Raw genomic sequence first — 21,947 nt, forward strand, 5'->3', positions numbered from 1 at the left:
AAAATTATTTTTAGACTGACTCCAACAGTACAAATATGTCAGGCCTGTAATTCAAGTAACACAAACACTGAAAACCTAAAAAAAATTCAGTGATTTTAGCTTTTGTCAAAATTTAAATTTAAGAACATCCAAAATCACTTACTCCTTAGATGGGCCTATACACATGTAATGTCACACTTAAGCTGAACACTGATCTAACTGTTTTAAATATAAAAGATAAAACTCTGAAAAAGCAGACTGATTCAGTTTGGGGTTTCCACTTTCTTGCACTGAAAATTTCAGCAAATTAATTTGGGTTTGACAGACCCAAACATATCTTTATACAACCTGGAGACTGAGCAGAGAATTAATTAAAAAAAGCAACATACAAAACAAATTAAAACTGCTTAAAATAAAAACAGCAACAGTCCCAGTGAAACTGTCTCTCTAATAACCTGCAATTTTTACATTTTCTTACAGTCTTATGTACAATCAGGGATGTGACCAGGACAACAAAAGCCAAACCCAGGAAGTCTCAGGAAGCCAGACCCCGGAGGATAAACTAAGTGAAGTGACTAAACCACATCCCAGAGCAACAACCCCAGCTCTTACAACAGTCTACTTGCAAAGGTTTCTTCTTGATTAAAAAAATCTGAGTAAAAAGAGATGGGGATAGCATGAAAGAATGAACCACAGGTTCTACGTGGTTTTGCGGAAGCCTTTCAGGATAGGGTAGATGTTTTCAAATGCTTCGTAGATTTCTGCTCTCACCTTGGCACCTTAAAACAAACATAAATATCAATTACATTGAGTTCCAATGTAAAAAGACCAGTGAAGAAGTGCGTTAATCAACTCAGACTTCAGGGTTAAGTTCAGAGTTTGTTGAACTGCTCTCTACTCTAAAAAGTTTATCATCTTAGGAGCACCCTAAGGTCTAAGATGCTTTGTGAATAATGTATCTTTAACAGATTTAGTCTTTACTGTAAGGGAAATTCTTAGAAAACATGATTTTAAGAATTTTATTTGAATGTTGTTACTAGGAGAAACTATTCTGACTAAAAACTTTCTGAATACAGCTCCAGATTTTTATTTCTTTTATTTTAGCTGATCAACTCAAGCAAAAATCTGGACACCAATTTCTTAGATTTGTTTTTTTAAGGCACTGCAACCAAAACATACTGAGTGGGTCATTTGTTGAAAGTAAATTACACTTTCTAAAGCACTTCAAACCCAGATGGGCATTATAGCATTGCGACTCTTGTTACTTATCAGCTGACATATTCAACACTAGTACTATACTTCCATAAACTTATCCTGCTGCTTCTAGTACAGTAAATAATGAGTGAACTAGAGAGATGAGAGCTAGCAGAGAGGAGCTAGTCTTACCTGTGAGTACAACTTTCCCAGAAACGAAGATGAGCAAGACAATTCTGGGTTTGATCATTCTGTAAATCAGTCCTGGAAACAGCTCTGGCTCATAGCTGCAACAGACAAGTCACTTTATTTTAGTCATTAACAGAACTAGAACTAGTTTAATTAATGAAAAAGGATGTCAAGTTTAGAAACACCAAGCAAGTCTTCCTGATTTACATTTGCATATTGTCTGTACAGAATATCTACAGGTACAAAAAGTTATAAATAAGACCTTTATGACCTTTTTAATATGACTTCAAATGAAATTTAAGAGCCAACTTTCCAAGTAAACACACCGACATCAGTTCAAAATAGTAAAGTAGGGTAAGTAAGGTAGGATTTAGAACATTGTCTTTAATGTGAAAAGAAAACAAAAATATTACTATTATATTAAGTCATAAATGAATATTTCAATAATCTTAGGAACTGTTGTTTTCAAAGAAAAAGTCAAAACAAATATAGAATTTGTTGAATCTAGGGCTGCAACAAACAACCATTTTAATAATTGATGAATTCCTCGATTATGTTTTTGATTAATCAGATTTTTACAAAAGAATAGAGTATGTTTTCAAAGTTTTATTGTCAAAACCTTAACTTTAAATGAGATTGCTACATATCTAAAAAGTTAAAGCAACATTGAATTATATTTTATGTGTGACGAAATTTTAAAAAAAAAAAAAACCTGCTTGTCCACCAACAACATCTGCAAACAAAATAAAAGAGTGGCCTGGGACAGAGTCAGCTCTGGTGTGAACTCAACTGTGTCAGCCATAAACTCTACAAATCAACTGGATTTTCTCCCCAGACTGGACTGTAGATTTCCTTTTCCTCTGAGCTCTTTGTAAACACAGCACTTTAAATGCAACAGTGAACACATGCCCAGTATAGACACAAACTCAAATCTGGTACGTGCATCAAATGAATATTAACCAAACACATATCACGTGCCTGACGAATGAGGTTGAAAACACTAGCCGTGTATCCAAAGGGTTATTTTAACCGAAGCAGCAAATATTTTGGCTGGACCAGCTACCAGCCATGTGCTGGTAGCTATTAAAAAGCAGAAATCACCATAGCTTTTAGCTGCATGGGACATAAACAGAATTTACCTGCTAAACTGTTGATGTGTAAGGACTAATCCCTCCAGCCGAATAGGGAACTTCACATCACAGCTGCCCACCATGTTCTGAATCTTGAAGTCCAGAAATTTGGCAGGAAAGCCAAGCTTCTGTACCACACGAGCATACTTTCTGGCTGCTAGCCTCGATTGCTCCTCACTGAATGAAGGTGAGTCGATGGCAGCCAGATTACATGCAAAAATGAAGAAAATTGGACAAAGAGGATAGGTTAGGATAGCAGATGTCTTTTATCCTATACTACTGGCAAAATTTACTGTTCCCATTAAACATACTGATGTGAAAATGTGACTTTTCACTATAATATGATATCCTGACCTCTTGGCTCCGGTGCAGACCATCTTCCCAGAGCTGAAAATGAGGGCGGTGGTCCTGGGTTCTCGTATTCTCATGATGACTGCAGCAAAACGCTACCAGAAAATACAAGAACATGGATGATTATCATTAAAGCAGTGCTCCCCAATAATTGTAGCAATATGGGTTGGCCAGCCTCAAAATTTGTATTTGGGCCTAAAAAACCTCAGAAATAGCTTTTCTAACAACATAGCTACTTTAGATGGCATAGCCCTGGCCTCCAGCACTACTGTGAAAAACCTTGGAGTTATTTTTGACCAGGACATGTCCTTTAACTCACACATGAAACAAATCTCTAGAACTGCCTTCTATCACTTGCGCAACATTGCCAAAATTAAGAACATCTTGTCTCAAAATGATGCAGAAAAACTAGTCCATGCATTTGTTACTTCAAGGCTAGATTACTATAATTCATTACTATCTGGATGTCCCAGTAACTCCATAAAAAGCCTCCAGTTAATCCAGAATGCTACAGCCAGAGTCCTGACAGGAACTAGCAAGAGAGATCATATTTCTCCTATATTAGCTTCTTTTCATTGGCTCCCTGTAAAGTCCAGAATAGAATTTAAGCTCAGATGAATGATTCACCTGCAATGGAGAAAAAAGGTCTATATTCTTCACACAAATGGAATTAGAAACTCGTATGAGAAACAACAACAAAAAAAAACTTGAACTTTTCAATTTTTTGTTTTTCCATCAGATAGAAATGGATAGAAATTTCAAACCTGTTGAGATAAAAAAAAATGTTTTACATTGCTCTATAACAAATGCTGAAAAGTAATTACAATTTTTTAAAATCTAATCTTCCAATTTGTTACATTGAAAAAAAAAAAAAATTAACTGATACACAGACCTTATGTGGTCCTGAACACATGAACACATTTTTTGGAAGAAAAGCAACACAGCTGCAACCAAAAAGGAGACGGAATTGGTGCTCGAGAAAATTCCTGCTCAAGTTCAAAAACACAATTACAATCATGCATAGTCCATTCATTTAACATTTACCCTACTTTGTTTCTCTTAACAGTAGGCTACAGATTAAGTGGTGGGATGAAGGGGCGTCTCCTCATCTCTCAGGTTGTATGAATGAGACACTCATGCCAAACTTTGTTTCAGCTGCATTATCATTTCATACTTTATTAACTACACTTTGAAGTCTGCAGTATAGCTCTTTCTTTTGGGTGGCATTTTCACTTGTGTTATATTATACTAAGAGTTGTAGTTTAACATGAGCATAAGCATTGTTACTTTTTTGACACTACAATATTATCTTTGAATGACTCAAGAGTGCCATCTAACGCTAGTGACTACTCACCAAAATTACTGTAAATATACACATATACGTCGCTTCACTATGTAAGTCACACTACAAGCCAGAGGAGTAAAAAAAAAAGAAAAAGTGTAAATTATACTAATAAGGTAACTGATATTTTGTTTTTATTCTCGACATTTCAACTGCACAGCCTATAGATTTTATTCAGAACTGAGGAAAAATCCACACTGTACATGTAAGGAGAGATCTCTATCCTGACACTGACTGACTGATCATAAAACAGTCATATTCAAATTCTAGAATTTGAACACTGAGCCAACCCTTAGTTATGGTGCTTTAGGCTTAGACTGCCTGAGGACTTCACATCATGCACCAAGCTCCTGTCTCCTCTCCTCACATATATATGCCACTTAACTTTGTGTCTTGTCTCTCCCCTAGTTTGTATCCTATCTCTCTCGGTACCTTGTGCAGGTATCCCATGTCCTGTAGCTGTATATTGCTGATGTGCAGTTACTGGCCCCACCAACCTGCACTGTGATTTTGTTGTTTATTGTTCATGTTCTTTATCTCTCCTCTATCAACTCACCACATTCGGTCGAGGCAGATGGCTGCCCAAACTGACCCTGGTGTGGCGTTTCTGCTGGAGGTTACTTCTGTTAAAGGGAGTTTTTCAACTAAACAGTCGCTAAGGGCTCATAAGGTATTTGTTGGGTTTCTATGCAAATTGCCATGACATAGAAGTCATAGTCACTTGTATGTTTAAGGCCCACCAGTAAGCAGCATAAAAAATAATCACACTGCTAAGCAACAAAGAACTAGTACACATTATTGTGTGGCTGCCTCACCTTTGGGTTGTATTCTGCGTTCCTGGCCCTCAGGGCAATCGTCTTCAGGTCCAGTTTACAGCCCAAGTTAACAGTAGACACAATGTTTCTGAGAGTAGAGGGAATTAAAAAGAAAACTGAGTAAAATGGAAAACTTTTTTTTTTGGTAGGTTCTATTTCGAAGGGAAACAAATTGGCAATGCAGTTCATTTTTGCACACCCAAAAAAACACAAAAAACAAATTCAGAGCAGAACCAACACCCAGGCAACCTGATGTAGACTCTGAAATGTCAGTTATATTTATGCTTTAGGGTGGAGGAGTGGTCAGCAGTGTCACCACACAACAAGAAGGTTCTGGGTTTGAATTGACCCTGGCACCTTTCTGTGTGGAGCTTGCATGTTCTCCCTGGCTTTCAACTTACAGTCCAAAGATATGCAGAGTGGGGTTAGGATAGCTCTAAATTCCCATAGGTGTGAATGTGGGTGGTTGATTGTCTCCGTGTTATTCCTGTGATGGACTGTCAATATTTTTGAGAATGTCAAAAGAGGCCATAAAAAACAGGAGCAAATTATGTTAGTCACATTGGTAAGTTAATAGTTAAAAAGATCATGTCATAAAAGATCAAGTTCAATTAGATCCCCATAATTTCCTTGTCAACTCAGATGATAAAAAAAAAGTTTGCTTGTCTCAAAATAAATCACACTCTTTTGACTTGTTGTAGTTATGTTCTTTATCCCATTCGCTAATACCTAACCCCTCGCTCTTTATATAATTTACACAATTCCACACACCTGTCAGTGAGGTGCTTGACCAAGTTGGACGTGTTGGCTCTGTTTGTATAGATTTGAAACAGGAGACAGGATTTGCATGTCCATGGACTTGCCTGGCTGTTAACTACATAAGCAAAATAATGCCAAATTTAACTTTGTGTGTCTGTTTTGGGAATTTGCAGCCATTCCTCATTTTTACAGTGAAAGCTCCCTGTAACTTACAACGAGGAGCATGAGAATAATAATCAAAAAAGTTAACACAGTTAACACACCCACTCTGACTGGAGCGATGTAGAGCGTTGCCCACACACAGCTATACCTGCTGTCGGAGAGCAATGTAACAATATAGGGCTTTTATTAAAACGGTCATTCAAGTACTGATACTTATAAAATGAGGTATAGTGCTGCTTTAAATGGAAGGGCATTGCAAAACCTTTCTAGTATTGGTATACCATGCAACAGAAACAGGCACCATAGGCAGAAATGTAGCTGCAGAGTTTGTTTGTTGTAGTTTTTTTTACTTTTTGAACAAAGGTTTTTTAGTTTTTGTAAAGTGCCTTGAGATGATTTGTATTGTGATTTGGCACTATACAAATAAAATTGAATTGAATTGAACACTACCTACAATCCTAAATGATAAGAAGTAAATGATGGATGGGTGGATTCATGTTTTAGTTCATCTTGAATGCTATTTTGGAACTTGGAATACCTAGCAGCAAAGTAAACTTAAATAGTAACTGGTAACTGTGTATTAGCTGGACAATCTTCAAGAGCGGAAGACACAATAGGCCTAAAATGATACTCTGGCAATTATTTTCACTGGATATGAAACATACTGAAGCTGTGGTACTATTCCAGAGCTCTCTGAGGCTGGTGTAGCTGGTGTGATAGGGGTCATGGGAGTCAGCGGGGTGTTGTAGAGTGGCGTGTTCCCTGGTAGTGCTGTGGTGGTTGAGCCTGTTACTGTCTGGGAATGGAAAAGCTGAGGTGTTTGTCCCGATGTCCCTGGAAGGCCTGAAGAGCAAATAAAGTTTTTTTTTTCTTATAAAATGAACTGTTGATAAATGTCTGCTATATTTAAGATGTGAAAGATAAATATTTAATTTAATTTACCAGAATAAATTAGTAAAATGATGAGATTATTATTTAACATGGTTGGGAAAGTAAGAGATGGAATATGACAGTAGTTTGTGATGTACCTGTGTTTGTCTGCTGTGTCTGTTGTTGCTGCTGTTGTCTCTGCTGTTCTTCCAGTATAGACAGACTGTTGGTGTTCTGGACTGGCTGGGGTGTCAGGCCTGAGCCATATGGCATCATGGGACTGAAGATTGGCATGCCTGGGGTCATGGCACCCTGGACAAGAAGACACTCTCAGAAAACATAACACTGGGATCAAGCAGTATAGGGTCCTGACTAAAAGGTTAATTAAAATTTTCAAATCTCTAGGTACAATCCCAGAATTAGTTTTTAGTAGCAATGCAATAACCTGGTGCAAACTGTATAGTCACTGGAACTTCAGAACACCTTGCCATCAAGGCATGGAGCCATGTCTTGGTTATATTTGCACTTCACCTCAAAGATGGGTGCCATGCTGGAGAGTGGGTGAGTTTATTTTCAAATGCCCTTATCTTAAGTTCCTAAAAGCTCCCTTACCTGAGGAGAAGCTAGTCCTTGAAAGGCGGGTATACTGTTGTTCTGATCCATATTTTCAGTTCTGTAAGTACTGCACTGTAGTTCACTGCCACGCAAGAGGAGACAGTAACAATGGCTAGATAACTTTGCACAGCAGATGCCTCAAAGCTGTGCCCAGGGTCAATACTGCAGCCGAAAACACAAACCACAGTGGAAGCACTCTTCTAGACAGTTCTCTTTAAGGCAGCGCCTGAAAATAACAGAACCACGGTTTACTTTAACAAACACCGTATTATTTAATTATTTAATACCCTGTTGCACGAATAACCTCAAGCCTCGAGTTAAGCTGTGGTGGCGCGAACACAATCACAACTTACAAATCAGCACATTTAATGTTAGCTTTAATTGCAGAGCTATGTAACGTTAGTTTATCTCGTTAGCTTTACCTTATTCTATCCCCAGTTCATTGTCTGTTATTTAAAAGATTAAGAACACAGTGCACGTGTGACAGACGTAACTATACCTTTTGGTCTTCCAGCAGAATATGAACTACCGCTGAACGAGCAGCAACGCACCAGCTAGCTGAAGCTGCAAAGCTAACGTTAGCTACGCTGGTTAACATGGATTCGCTTTGTAGCCACAGTGAAAGCGGTTGTTGACATGCTAAAAAGTTAAAATAACATAAAATTATTCAAAATCAAATGACACTTGCCAGCGTACCACAGCAGATTACTGCTCAAGTCACAATATCAAGGTTCAGCACAGCACACAATCCAAACTATTCAAATTCAGATTCGTAACATCCTCGGTAGCCTACAGCGCATGCTCCCGGAAGTAGAGCCTCCATTTCCTGCTGCGTCACAATTCACCGCGGATAGAAGAAAGATGGCGTCGCTGAGTGACAAATCAGTTTGGGACGAAGTGGAGGATGGAATCGGTGAAGAAGTGTTAAAAATGTCCACGGAGGAGATAGTTCAACGAACTCGCCTCCTCGACAGCGAGATAAAGATCATGAAGAGTGAAGTGCTGAGGGTCACCCACGAGCTGCAGGCTATGAAGGATAAAATCAAAGAAAACACGGAAAAGATAAAGGTGAACAAAACCCTGCCGTATCTGGTGTCTAACGTGATAGAGCTGCTGGATGTGGACCCGAACGACCAGGAGGAGGATGGGGCTAATGTGGACCTGGATTCTCAGAGAAAAGGAAAGTGCGCCGTCATTAAGACCTCCACTCGACAGACCTACTTCCTGCCGGTGATCGGACTGGTGGACGCCGAGAAGCTGAAGCCTGGAGACCTGGTGGGTGTCAACAAAGATTCTTACTTGATCCTGGAGACCTTACCCACTGAGTACGACTCCAGAGTCAAGGCCATGGAGGTGGATGAGCGCCCCACAGAGCAATACAGTGACATAGGAGGCCTGGATAAGCAGATCCAAGAGCTGGTAGAGGCTATAGTACTGCCTATGAACCACAAGGAGAAGTTTGAAAATCTGGGCATCCAGCCACCAAAAGGGGTCCTGATGTATGGACCACCTGGCACTGGGAAGACCCTCCTGGCGAGGGCCTGTGCTGCTCAGACCAAGGCCACCTTTCTGAAGCTGGCAGGTCCACAACTGGTCCAGATGTTTATTGGAGATGGAGCCAAACTGGTGAGAGACGCCTTTGCCCTGGCCAAAGAGAAAGCCCCATCAATCATCTTCATCGATGAGCTGGACGCCATCGGAACAAAAAGGTTTGACAGTGAGAAAGCAGGAGACAGAGAGGTACAGAGGACCATGCTGGAGCTGCTCAACCAACTGGATGGGTTTCAGCCGAACATGCAGGTCAAGGTAAAGATGACGCTGACAAAACTATTTCACATGGTATATGCACACAGGTTATATAAAGTACAGATTATGTACTCTGGTTGTCTAGTTGCTGTTCATCATAATCAGACGGCATTATCAGTATATCAGAAATAATACTACCAAGATCATTTTCCAATTTGTGCATAACTATAATGCAATATAAAGAACCATTAAAAGAAAATGTATTACATATACTAGGACATATCAATGACCAAACAATCAAAAAATATGTAATCTGTTACAATATCTTTTAATATATAATCCTGTTGTGATAAACAAGTGATGATTTTTCCTAAGTTTAACTTTACCATAACATCAGAATTGGACACATGATTGTACAGAATTCAGAGGGGGAGGAATTCTCAGTTTTTCCATACTATATATGAAATTGTAAAGTGGTATTTAAGTAGATATATAACCTTAATATATTTACTCTCTTAAAAGAAGTTAATCCATTGACTTTCAAATCTTCTTTCCCATCTTCTAATTATTCAAAATGGCATCTGCCATTATGTTACAGTGTAATGACAATTTAACTACAGTACAGTATATCTTTTAGGTGATTGCTGCCACCAACAGAGTGGACATCCTGGACCCTGCACTGCTGCGTTCAGGTCGTCTTGACAGGAAGATTGAGTTCCCCATGCCAAATGAAGAGGCCAGAGCTCGCATCATGCAGATTCATTCCCGCAAGATGAATGTGAGTCCGGATGTCAACTACGAGGAGCTGGCCCGCTGCACAGACGACTTCAATGGAGCCCAGTGCAAAGCTGTGTGTGTGGAGGCAGGTATGATTGCACTGCGTCGTGGAGCCACAGAGCTGAACCATGAGGATTACATGGAGGGAATCCTGGAGGTCCAAGCCAAAAAGAAGGCTAACCTTCAATATTACGCCTGAGGACATGGCCTGTGTCTGTGTGTAAAAGAATCTTTGATTATTAAAACAGTTTTTGGCTAAATGCTTGTAATGGCTGCAGATTAACTTGTGTTAATAAAAACAAAGAAACTGTCATAATGAGGTGTTGCTTCCTCCTGCTGAACACTTAGGGTGGCGTATATGTTTGAACATATTTTCCTGGTTTCAGCTGATGCAGATTCTTATAGCTGCTATGAATTTACTTATTTTAAAAGGTAAAATAAGATATCCAAACATACACTTACAAGTATCTTAATTATATATAAAAAAAAACACAACAAAATTCTTGGTACCCTTCTATTAAGGAAAGAAAAGCCCGCAATGGTCACTGAAATAACTTGAAACTGACAAAAGTAATAATAAATAACTAATGATACTGGCCTGAACAAATATGATGGTACACCGAGAAAAGATTGAAATAATTTGACCAGAGGGACATGTTAAACTAAAGTGTGTCCTGTAATTAGTATCACAGGTGTCTTCAAATTTGTAATCAGCCAATCTGCTACCCTATTAAAGGGTGAAAGGTAGTCACTGTGCTGTTTGGTAGTGATTGGCAAGTGAAGCCTCATGAAGCACTGAGGCTTTCCTGACAATTGTGCCGAAAAAGATTCAAAGCTTCGAGACTTCAGCGACGGTGACATCTGGTGGACAACTGAAGCCATAGCAACCTCTAAAGAGCACGACTGAAGCATTGGCACTGTTTCAATCCCTGACAGCAATAAAAGTTCAGACCTCTTGAAATCAAAATGATCCCAAACTTTAGAACGTCGCTTATTGGTGGGACTCGCCATGAAACTAGCCAAAATACTCTCACTCTCCCTCTCCAAATCCTGAAGCAGAATGATGCATCTTATATAGCTGGTATGGCACCAAACCACTCAAATCTGTCAAACCTGTCAAGCTGTCATTGCCTCAGAATGCATTGAAACGCCATGAGCCAATGACACATACTGAAAGACTATGAGCCAATGAAAAGCTTTGAAACATTTTGAAGCTTCGAACGTCATCAGTCACGTGACACTGGTGTTTTGATACAAGCTCCGACACAATGTTTCGGATCACTCCGCTTCAGGAAGAGTGACACAAGCTCCGAAGCCTCGGTATCATTTGCCCATCACTACTGTTTGGTATCATGGTGCATATGGACCACAGAAAGCTAAGGAGAGTTGTCTCAGGAGATTAAAAAGAAAATTATAGAGAAGCATAGTAAAGGTAAAGCCTATAAGACCATCTCCAAGCAGCTTGATGTTTCTCAGAATACAGTTGTACTTATTATTCAGCAGTTTAAGGTCTGCACGACTGTAGCCAATCTCCCTGGATGTGGCTGCAAGAGGAAAAATGATGAGAAATTGAAGTGACAGATAATATAAATGGTAACCAAAGAGCTCAGAACAACTTCCAAAGTGAGATTAAAGGTGAACTCCAAGGTCAAGGTACATCAGTGTCAGACTGTACCATCTGTCACTGTTTGAGTCAAAGTGGCCTTAATGGAAGATGACTGAGGAGGACTCCACTGTTGAAAGCAAATCATAAAAAAGCAAGACTGGAATTTGCCAAAGTGCACATTAACACCCACAGAGCTCCTGGGAGACTGTCCTTTAGACAGATGAGACAAAACTAGTGCTTTTTGGCAAGTCATATCAGCTCTATGTTCACAGATGCAAATGTGATGCCTAGATTTTTACTTCCATAAGCAACTGATTTTCCATTTTTGAACAAAAGGAACTTAATATTGACTTAGATACTTACTATCTAGTTTTTTAAATGTCTATAGCAGGGGTATTCAACTAAAAATTAAAGAGGTCCAGTTAGAGAAAATTTCTTGAAGCAAAGGTCCAGAAGATCATAATGTCTAACTAGTTAGTGTGATATGTATTTAAGTAGCCTAGTAGTTTTATCAACATCTGCATGTAATCAATATCTGACTGTCAAATCAAATGAATTCAGTACAATTCAAAAACTTTCTGACAATATTTATTGTCATGTAACGCACAACTGAACATGTCTGTATGGCTGTAGATATGTATAATGTTCTCTCATTAACTAAGTTCTCTCTCTTTCTCCGTTTCATTTTACAGTTTCTCTCCCTTTGTTTTCTACATGTATCGCTGTCGTTTTTTTTCTTTGTACTGTCTTTTCATGCAGTGTTGCCAACTCGTCAGTAAGGAAAGTAGCTATTGGCTGTCCTAAAAGTCGCTAGAAGTCGCTGAAAGATGTCATCGCGTAATTTGCATAATGTCCATGGCACATGCTGTAATTGTGATGGACGCCTTTGCCAACTTCAGAAATGGAAAGTAAGAGACAATTGTGATTCTTTATAAGAAATAAGGGACAGAATAAGGGACACTCAAAATATTTGTACTGTGCCATATAATGTAGCATGACGGCCTGCAGTTAATAAGTTCTCAGAAATAAATACATTTGCCTTGCTGTAAATGACTGAGGCTGTTTGAGTCAAATGCAGTGATTTATTTTAGACAAAGAACATTTTACTTTTTTTAATATAATTTTTTTATTATGCCATGCATCAGTGCAGATCACGCACATACATGATCGCACGCAGTCGGGACGCGGAGGCGTGAGCATTTCCTGCTGTGACTGCAGCTGGGAGGGAGGGACTGCTGCGAGATTGACTGGGCCGTCTGTGAAGGCTTTGGGACGGGGGAGGGGCCCGCGGCTGCAGCTGATTTGCCGTCTTACTGCGGCAAATTGAGAAGTGTAAGAACGGTGCAGTACAGACACATCAGAGTCTCCAAATGTCTCCAGTAACACCAGAAAAAGTCGCCAGATTTGTCGCTAGTCGCTTCTTTAAAAAAAAAAGTGTCGCTAGAGGGGTCTGAATACTCGCTAAATATAGCGACAAAGTCGCTAAGTTGGCAACACTGTTTTCATGTGTAACTTGCCTCTAGCGCTGTTTACACTGTAGAGTCGTAATGTTTACTGCCTGGGATGCACAGACTTGATTGGCTGAGTGGTATCACGTGGAATGGCTCAACTCGCATGCAATTGGTCTGTGCGTTTCCACTACTGTAAAGTCTAAAAAAGCTGCGCCGGTGGAAATAGAAGCGCCCCGTTAGGTTTTAAATCACAATCTTCTGTTTTGGCTGTAGGTCCGGGTCCGTATGGGGCGGCTTCTGGGTCCGCACCCGGACCGCGGTCCGCCTGTTAGTGAATTATGGTCTATAGTCTCTATAACTAACCACAAAAGATTTTGCTCTTTCAATATATTTTTATGTATTTTAAATGTTTTTATATTTTAACAGATGCCACTTTGCAACAAGGAAAGGTGTGCATGTTTCTGTGCAAAGATATGGGCAGATCCTGCTGCTAGAGAGGAGAAACTAGAGAAGAGAACAGAAATTTACCATTGTGACAGTCCTCACCATCTTGACCATTTCAACACCTCACTACATTAGCCATCTCAACACTCCTTACAGCAGTGTTCTTCTTCAACATCTGATAAGGCTTCAAGCCTTGATTTGCAAGATTTAAATTTTATCTCTAAATCAGTACAATTTTATAAACACTTTTTTGAAGTTTGACCGAATAACACCCAAATCTGTGACACACGATACCACGTATGGAAAAGGTGAAATTAACTTAAGTTGAGGAGAATGTTTTAAACTTACCTCCAACTTGAGTGGTCTTTAGGGACTTCTGATTAATGTGATCACATGTCACATACAGTATCTAAACCAATGAGACTATAGCTCAAAATGGCCTTTGTTATGTTAGATACTGTTGATGTTTTTAAAAGGTCTATCATGTAAATACTTTTACAGGCTTATCTCAAGACTGTAAAAAATATGCGAAAGAAAAAACTGAATGAGTTTTAATAATCTTTATCATTTTATCAGCAGTTGTCTTCACTGACTTTAAGTGAGGACTGTTTTACTTAAGGACTGAATCTAAACTTATAAGTATAATCATTTTGTTTTGTAAGATGGAGGTCAATGTTATAAAATTGTTAGCAAATGTTATAAAGTGAATAAAAGGTTGACATTTTTGTATCTTTTGTGTTGTTCAGAATTATATTCATTCAATATCAGATTTATGTATATTTATGTTATTGATAGATTTATGTAGTGCATATTGCAATTGCACTACATCATTTGGTAAAACAGTGTCATACAGTGAAAAGTAAAACATTGAAATTTCTGGAAAATGTATAAAATATTGCATTTATTGACATAATGAAAATAAAGAAGGAAACCTAAGACATTCTGAAGTTTTATATGATTTCAAAGCATTTTTCAAAGGTTTGGAACAAATATTGACAGATGACGTTGATTAACCTTAAAAGCCAAAATATTCACTATTTGTAGTTAAAGTGTGGAAATTCTGCAAGTGGCTATAAATTACTTGTAAATCAACACTTGTATTTTACATTATTTACAATTGTATAATTGACATTAAATTTAGTATCATATGGAAAATAGCTCTGTTTTGCCAAATGACATTTTCAAGAAATGCATACCATTAAATGCATTAAAATGCCTATTATTTTATATTTTTATACTGAAATGAAAAATATACATGTGGATGTACACAGGAAATGATGAAACTGACTTGCTGTTTCATTTGTATTTTTTTGCCATTTTGAAATTCTAAAATGTCACTGACCCAAAAATGAAGCATACAAAGAAAAGAACACTGCACATACTGTGAAACATGGAGTAAAACATAGAGGAGGCTCGGTTATGTTCTGGGGCTTCTTTGCATTATCTGGCACATGGTGTCTTGAATCTGTGCAGGGAACAATTAAATGAAACACGTAGTCCACTGAAGGCACCCTTCAAAACCTGAGACAGCTGTGACCCAGTCAGCAGTTTGCTCACAAGGAGTGGGCCAAAATACCTGTCAACAGGTGCAGAAGTCTCAATGAGAGTTACAGAAATTGCTTCAAATGGTTGTGCAACAAAATATTAAGGGTGCCATAAATTTCATCCAGGCCAGTTACATTAGTTTGTTTTTTAAAATACTTCTGTTGAACCTCAATTCAAAAGCAATGTCCGATTTTCATTAGTTAATTTTCAGTAATTTTTTCTTTATTACTTTTGTTTCAAGTTATTTCAGTGACCACTGTAGATTTTACCCCCCCCCAAATAAATAGTTAATTACTTAATTACTTTATGAATTACTATTAATCAATACAATTTAAATAATCTCAAATTTAATAACTGCTGTAGCAACTGAATTTCCCCTTGGCGATTAATAAAGTACTTCTTCTTATTCTTCTTCTAAAGTAGTTGATATTTTGAGTTAAATTTCAGAAAGGAAGTATATTATCACTGAAATTCAGAGTAAGTTTACCTTTAAAATGTAACTATAATGTAAATGGCAACATGAAAATCAGACTCACCTCTTACCATCTCCCAAGAATCACCAGCCAGAAAAGATGTCAGTCATAGGGTGGGCTACAAATGACAACATAATTCAAACTATATTTACATAATAAACCTACTAAATAAACCAAATTTCTTGCCCCGGTCCCAGGCCTGGGATCAAAATTGTATTTCCAGATTTATTAAAAAAGATCGAATTATCACAGCGACAACAGTTTCTTAATGTTTAACAAGAGTACAAATATTGGAAAAACACTAGTTCTTACCTTTACTGTCGTGTTACATCATACATGTACTGAAACATCATAGTGCATCCATGTTTTAGTCCGAAAGACATATTATCCCTGAGTAAATCCATAAAACCATCGTCCTCCTCATAAAAAGTTTTAATCCGGTTCGTTTTACGGTTGATTTCGTCGTTTATTCAATAAAGATTGACATGGCAAGCTTCTGTGAAGCACATAATCCCTCAATCATATTTGGTCGATACGTTTTACAGGGTAAGTAAACATGAAACCAATAGGAATCAACACTGAGAGCAAATCCCAGGCAGGGGGAGAGGACAACTTCTAATGAACAAATATTTCATATTTTACAGCGTGAAATAATAAACTGGGAAGCTTTTCCTTTAAACGACACCAAGGTCATCAATATAACCCTTAAAATGTAAAGACAACAGCTAGTTTAATTTGGGTCTGCATTGTTCGGCCTTGTCCAGAAAAAGGGGCGGGGTAACTAACAAAAACCACAAGACAACTCAATCCACCCTGCCTGATTTTATCCGGAGGCTTCTCCTTAAATCTGTCTAGTTCTAGTCATAATGATGTAACCCATCCATGACTGTAGTTATGTTAAATACATGAGGAATATTTAAAAAAAAAAAAAAACAGTACCTCAAAACTAAACAGCAATGCTGCAATTTGCTAATTCAACGTGTATCTTGTGCATTTTACTATATTATTACAATGCCACCCGGTCTATTTTAATGAACCCAAAAACTAACTCATTTGACGTCGGAAATAATGTTCAGTTTCTTTCCTCTTTGCTTATAAGGGTAAAGTGAATTGTGCCATATGCCACACGCAGCAGACATAGGTTTAGCTGAAATGGATTGTACAATAAACACAAGCGGCAGACTTTTCAGTTCTTTGCATTTATTAAGAATGTAAAAGTATAGCATAATGATGAGTCCAAACAGAGGCAGAATTTAGGCAAAACATTTTCCTATATTAGGAGCGTCGATCTAGAACCAAAAAATGAAGGGAGCAATTGTGGAAACCAGAAGAGCATACACTTGAAATGAATGTCAAGAATGATACATCTTAAAAAGATTTTGCTTCCTAGTAAAACCCTGATTTAAGGGAACTGTACGTATAAGGGCCAAACCAGTGATGCAAATGTGAAAAGAAAAGAAAAAGAAGAATGCAAAGGCAAATGGAAACATCATTTCTCTTCAGTCCTTCCTCAGTGGTATAGTCTCCTCTTTAATGCCCTCTTTTGTGATGACACAGATTCGAAGGGCATCTCCAGTATAGACATCTCTCTCTGCAGCTGAGATGAAGACATCTTTGACCAGCTGAACTGCCTTGTCCTGAGTCAGAGGGACATGTTGCACACCCTCCATATTCTTAAAACCAATCTGGTGGTGGAATATGTTGAAAACTGAGTTAGACATGAATTTAACATATCCACCATAAAGAAACTTGACAGCAACATTGCACATTTGTTGCATGCAAATTATCTACCTGGTTGTCAAGTAGTGGCTGTAGCATGGCACTTGCTGATCCTCCAGCCTTGTAGGTGTCTCTCTGGTAGGAACCCACTGGGTCAAAGCTGTACACTGCTCCCTTGCCTACATTATAAATATTAATAATAAAAAACGTCCAATTATTTGAAAATTATGCAAGGCCCACACCACCCACAAACACCTGATGCACTGACAAAGCATAAGGCTATTCACTTGCGCTGCAACTACGCAGCTCACATGCATTATCATCATACAGTCTATTTAGAAGTCCTGTGACCGTTTTTCATCATGGGACTGTATACTCCAGCTGAACAAATGCCATCAAACTTTCAAAACCCTTCCCCTATATGAAGTTTATGGGTACTATATCTTTTGCCAACATCTTTGAGATGAGGGCCATTGTTTGCTTTGCACAGTGATGACCAAACTTACTTCAGGTGTCAGTGCTCACGAAGTGACTGCAGATCGCATCCAGCTATATGACGGATGCCTCTCCTTCAAATGGCTGTGCAGAACTGTTGCGATATAACTTAACCTGGCCTTAGGTTTTTTACTTGTTTCTGCTGTTTGTATTTGGTGCTGTAGTAAAATGCTATACTGACGCTGTTAATGTGTTATTTCCAGTTACTGGTAAAAGCAAATAAAGCAAAACTGTGGCTCTTTGTTTTTAAAGCCAAAATCATAGTTGCATGAACCATTATTTTTTTAAATTTAATGATTATTCAAATATTCAAACATCATTGCCCATCCCTACATTCTAAATTCTATATGACACACAACAGACTAGGTTCTCAAAGTGTAATTATGTGCTAAACACACACAGGCCAATCAAAACGATCAAGAAGGAAAATAAATAAATCACAACACATTAGTTTTATCTTAGTAGGTGAACATACCGTCCTCATCGAGTCCTCCAATAATGTTGTAGACGTAGTAGGGAAAGAATCTCCTGCTGTATAGGATGGTGGACAACATGGCAGCAATGGCTCCACTGGTCATCGTCTTATTGTTTGAGTGTTTGTACATCTGAGAGAGCAAACAGATCATTAGCTAAACTGTTAGTAACAATAAAGTGACTTGTCACATCAACTTTAGGTCTTAGATGGGTGCAGAATGGAAGTCAGTACACCTAAAGAGAAGTAACTAAGATCACATCGTTGTTAATTATCTAGTGCTTGTGCAAGAGCAACGAGACCTCACAGAAAAATATCTGTTATGTATAGATAATGGACACAGCATAATTCAAACTGAAAAAGAAAAATGCAACTGTTAAGACTGTTTGACGTCTGTTGCTCCCTGGAGACTGTTTCCGGGTAAGTGAATCACGTCCTATTGCAAGCGTGTTGTGATGTATAGTTCATCTACAGAGTAGCAACAGACTAGCTTTTGTCTGACACACCTAAAAATTAACTAAACTCTAAACAATTCATTAACCGCTACAATTCAATTCAATTTTATTTGTATAGCGCCAAATCACAACACAAATCATCTCAAGGCACTTTATAAAAACTAAAAACCCAACAAATCCCTTATGAGCAAGCACTTGGCGACAGTGGAGAGGAAAAACTCCCTTTAACGGAAGAAAAAACCTCCAGCAGAACCGGGCTCAGTTTGGGCGGCCATCTGCCTCGACCGGTTGGGGTGAGTGGATAGAGGAGAGAGAAAAGAACAGCAACAATAAACAACAAATAGATACTCCAGGCTGACAAAAAGTCACAGCTCTGTTGAGCCCAGTGTTCCCTTAGCTCTCAGCAGTGATGACTTTATGAGTTTCTTTACAAATAAAATCACAACTATTACATAAAATTCAGCAGATGCTTCCTATACCTGCTATAAATTAATCTTCTACTACAGTAGCTCTTGAATCATCTGTAAGACCTCAGTTATGCTGAGACTGCTTCTCTCCCATAGATCTCTCTGAATTTACATCAGTAGTTGCTTCATCTAAATCATTGTCTCTCTTAGATCCCATCTCAACTAGACTACTTATAGACACCCTCCCATTAATTAACTCATCTTTATTAGACTTGGTAAATGTATCTCTAGTATCAGGCTATGTACCACAGTCCTTTAAGACTGCAGTAATCAAACCCTTATTTCAAAAAGCCTAGTCTTGATCCAGGAGTCTTGGCTAATTATAGACCAATACCCAACCTACCATTTATTTCTAAAATCCTAGAAAAAGCTGTTGCTAAGCAAACTATTAGACCACTTACACAGGAATGAACTATTTGAAGATTTTCAATCAGGATTTAGAGCACATCAAAGTACAGCAACAGCACTGTTAAAAGTCACTAACGATCTTCTCTTAGCCTCAGTGAATGGACTTGTTTCTGTACTTGTCCTCCTAGACCTTAGTGCTGCATTCGACACTATTGACCACAACATCTTATTACAGAGATTGGAGCAAGTGACTGGTATCAGAGGAACAGCATTAAAATGTTTCCAATCCTATTTATCAGACAGATTCCAGTTCATCCAGATCCATGATGAACTGTCCACACACACAAAAGTTAGTTATGGAGTTCCACGGGGTTCTGTGCTAGGACCAATTCTGTTCACCTTGTACATGCTTCCTTTAGGTCATTGTCATGTCAATGTCATTAGGAAGCACTCTATTAATTACTACTGCTATGCAGATGGCACTCAGCTGTATCTATCTATGAAACCTGTTAACACAAACCAGTTAACCAGACTTCAAGCGTGTAACTGGCATAAAGGCCTGGATGACCAGTAACTTTCTACTTTTAAATTCAGAGAAAACAGAAGTTACTGTATTTGAACCTAAAAACCTCAGAAATAGCTTTTCTAACAATGTAGCTACTTTAGATGGCATAGCCCTGGCCTCCAGGACTACCGTGAAAAACCTTGGAGTTATTCTTGACCAGGACATGTCCTTTAACTCACACATAAAACAAATCTCTAGAACTGTAACTGCCTCCAGTTAATCCAGAATGCTGCAGCCAGAGTCCTGACAGGAACTAGCAAGAGAGATCATATTTCTCCTATATTAGCTTCTCTTCATTGGCTGCCTGTAAAGTCCAGAATACAATTTAAAATCCTTCTTCTCACATACAAATCCCTTCATCATCAAGCTCTGTCATACCTTAAAGAGCTCATAGTACCATATTATCCTAATAGAGCAGGTAACCCTGAACCATCCCCCCCCCCCCCCACATGTATATTCCACCACTGAATGTCACTAACTTTGTGCTCTCCCTCTCTCTCTGTACCTAATGCTCATTGGCTCCCTGTAAAATATAGAATAGAATTTAAAATCCTTCTCACATACAAATCCCTTCATGATCAAGCTCCTTCATACCTTAAAGACCTCATAGTACCATATTATCCCAATAGACCACTTCGCTCACAGAGTGCAGGTCTACCTGTGGTTCCCAGAGATTCCAAAAGCAGAATGGGACTCAGACAACATAAGTGTGTCTTGGATCAACAGACTCCACTGGAGTACAAGCAGGGACAGGACAGTAAGCAGAGTCAGAACTGGAAAATGTTTTTACGATGAGACTAAACACAGTGAAACCAAAAGGCAGCAAAAGCCCACCTTTAGTCTGGCATCAATGATTTTAGTCAGTGTCAGGCAGTCACCATGAAAACCGCTGCATCCAATGACAGTTGTGTCTGTCCTGAAAGGGAAAGACAAAGCACAACTACTAGTGAGTCAGAGCAGCTAGTCTAGATGTATGTAATAATCAAATTTATTTTATCTCCCGATACCTGAGGACCAGGAAATATTAAAACTTCGCTAATCATAGAAAATCAATTCCCATCCAATGACGATTACTTTTAATATAGTTTAATGCAACTTTTCATCAAACTACCACTGGACTAGTTCATTAATATGGGTAAGAGAACTCTTTAAAAAAGACTAAGAGATGATGAGATCGTGTCTTACTGCTGTTCATCGACACCACAGGTAAATGACTGCACACTTACAGCTTGTAGCATTTCGGCGAGTCCCGGCTGTGGATTGAATAGCCCTCACTGAGCCTGGTGTCTGAGGCTACGATGGCGAAATCTTCCCCGGCAACAGCTAATACAGTCCTGAATAAATTACACAAAAACTCTTCATCTTTTAAACCACCGCACGAAACATGAAAACGGTGCTAACAGAAGCTAAGCCTCGAAACTGAAACTACCTAAATTACTCTTTCGTTTTAATTTTGTGGTATATAATACTTATTTGTACATGAATGTACAACAAGGGTATCTTTGACAAACTCTTCATTCAGTAATATTTATTAGCTTTCAGTTCGCATAACGTTGTTAGAGTTAAGTTGGTTAGCTCCTTAGCATAGTTCAGCGTAGTAGGCTGTAAACGTTAACTCGCTAGCAAACTACTTTTGACACTACTAGCTAAGTAGTGTCAAAAGGTGGTTGGAAATAACACTTACCCTCCATTGAAAGCGTATGGTGAGAATCGGTGCTCTACTGGACCCATATAATGATATTCTTTCATCTTCCCAGTGTCTGCAAAGGTCGGAGCTGAAAGCATCTTTGCTACAGAAAGCTAACGTTTAAGATTCAATCAGGTAAACTCGCTGTATCACCGCAATATGGCAGGCTCTTCTTCTACTATCACTTCTCCTGCATGTTCCTATGATATCTGTAAAAGCGCCCCCCAGTGGATAAACTTTATATGGAGAACCCAATGAGTTCTAAAGTCTTAATACTTGCTCCTAGTTTTC

General features: G+C 38.5%; 3 protein-coding genes across 5 annotated transcripts; 1 reads left to right on the forward strand and 2 right to left on the reverse strand.

Annotated features, from left to right (window-relative positions):
* Nucleotides 1–22: 22 nt before the first annotated feature.
* Nucleotides 23–8,233, reverse strand: tbp (TATA box binding protein). 2 transcript variants are annotated; one of them, XM_026293325.2, is made up of 9 exons: nt 8,103–8,233; nt 7,404–7,632; nt 6,950–7,103; nt 6,587–6,764; nt 5,001–5,088; nt 2,847–2,938; nt 2,502–2,669; nt 1,366–1,460; nt 23–758 (listed from the first exon to the last, which is right to left on the reverse strand). In XM_026293325.2, the coding sequence occupies exons 2-9, from the start codon at nt 7,452–7,454 to the stop codon at nt 679–681; spliced, it is 906 nt and encodes a 301-aa protein (XP_026149110.1). In that variant the 5' UTR covers nt 7,455–7,632; nt 8,103–8,233; the 3' UTR covers nt 23–678. The 2 variants fall into 2 exon arrangements, with proteins under 2 accessions (XP_026149110.1, XP_026149109.1); XM_026293324.2 differs by lacking the exon at nt 8,103–8,233 and adding an exon at nt 7,906–8,099.
* Nucleotides 8,225–10,242, forward strand: psmc3 (proteasome 26S subunit, ATPase 3). The gene is made up of 2 exons (XM_026293322.1): nt 8,225–9,212; nt 9,790–10,242. The coding sequence occupies exons 1-2, from the start codon at nt 8,268–8,270 to the stop codon at nt 10,126–10,128; spliced, it is 1,284 nt and encodes a 427-aa protein (XP_026149107.1). The 5' UTR covers nt 8,225–8,267; the 3' UTR covers nt 10,129–10,242.
* Nucleotides 10,243–16,628: 6,386 nt separating this feature from the next.
* Nucleotides 16,629–21,841, reverse strand: psmb1 (proteasome 20S subunit beta 1). 2 transcript variants are annotated; one of them, XR_003294842.2, is made up of 7 exons: nt 21,654–21,841; nt 21,196–21,303; nt 20,804–20,885; nt 18,138–18,267; nt 17,240–17,346; nt 16,866–17,133; nt 16,629–16,828 (listed from the first exon to the last, which is right to left on the reverse strand). XR_003294842.2 is itself a non-coding variant. In XM_026293355.2 (6 exons), the coding sequence occupies exons 1-6, from the start codon at nt 21,752–21,754 to the stop codon at nt 16,948–16,950; spliced, it is 714 nt and encodes a 237-aa protein (XP_026149140.1). In that variant the 5' UTR covers nt 21,755–21,841; the 3' UTR covers nt 16,629–16,947. The 2 variants fall into 2 exon arrangements, 1 of the variants encoding a protein (XP_026149140.1); XM_026293355.2 differs by having other exon boundaries at nt 16,629–17,133.
* Between the last annotated feature and the right edge of the window lie 106 nt (nt 21,842–21,947).

Source organism: Mastacembelus armatus, chromosome 3 (genome assembly GCF_900324485.2).
Source record: "Mastacembelus armatus chromosome 3, fMasArm1.2, whole genome shotgun sequence".
In the NCBI taxonomy this organism is placed as follows: Eukaryota; Metazoa; Chordata; class Actinopteri; order Synbranchiformes; family Mastacembelidae; genus Mastacembelus; species Mastacembelus armatus.

Bases quoted from the DNA above. Each gene is read 5' to 3' on its own strand.
- tbp (XM_026293325.2), bottom strand. From the start codon at position 7,454: ATGGATCAGAACAACAGTATACCCGCCTTTCAAGGACTAGCTTCTCCT. The intron at 2,670-2,846 runs GTCAGGATATCA...ACCTTCATTCAG, and splicing joins GTCTGCACCGGAGCCAAGAG to TGAGGAGCAATCGAGGCTAG. The intron at 759-1,365 runs GTAAGACTAGCT...GTTTGTTTTAAG, and splicing joins TGGGAAAGTTGTACTCACAG to GTGCCAAGGTGAGAGCAGAA.
- psmc3 (XM_026293322.1), top strand. From the start codon at position 8,268: ATGGCGTCGCTGAGTGACAAATCAGTTTGGGACGAAGTGGAGGATGGA. The intron at 9,213-9,789 runs GTAAAGATGACG...TATATCTTTTAG, and splicing joins AGCCGAACATGCAGGTCAAG to GTGATTGCTGCCACCAACAG.
- psmb1 (XM_026293355.2), bottom strand. From the start codon at position 21,754: ATGCTTTCAGCTCCGACCTTTGCAGACACTGGGAAGATGAAAGAATAT. The intron at 18,268-20,803 runs GTGGGCTTTTGC...TTGCTCTCTCAG, and splicing joins TCATTGATGCCAGACTAAAG to ATGTACAAACACTCAAACAA. The intron at 17,134-17,239 runs GTAGATAATTTG...TTCCACCACCAG, and splicing joins AGCCACTACTTGACAACCAG to ATTGGTTTTAAGAATATGGA.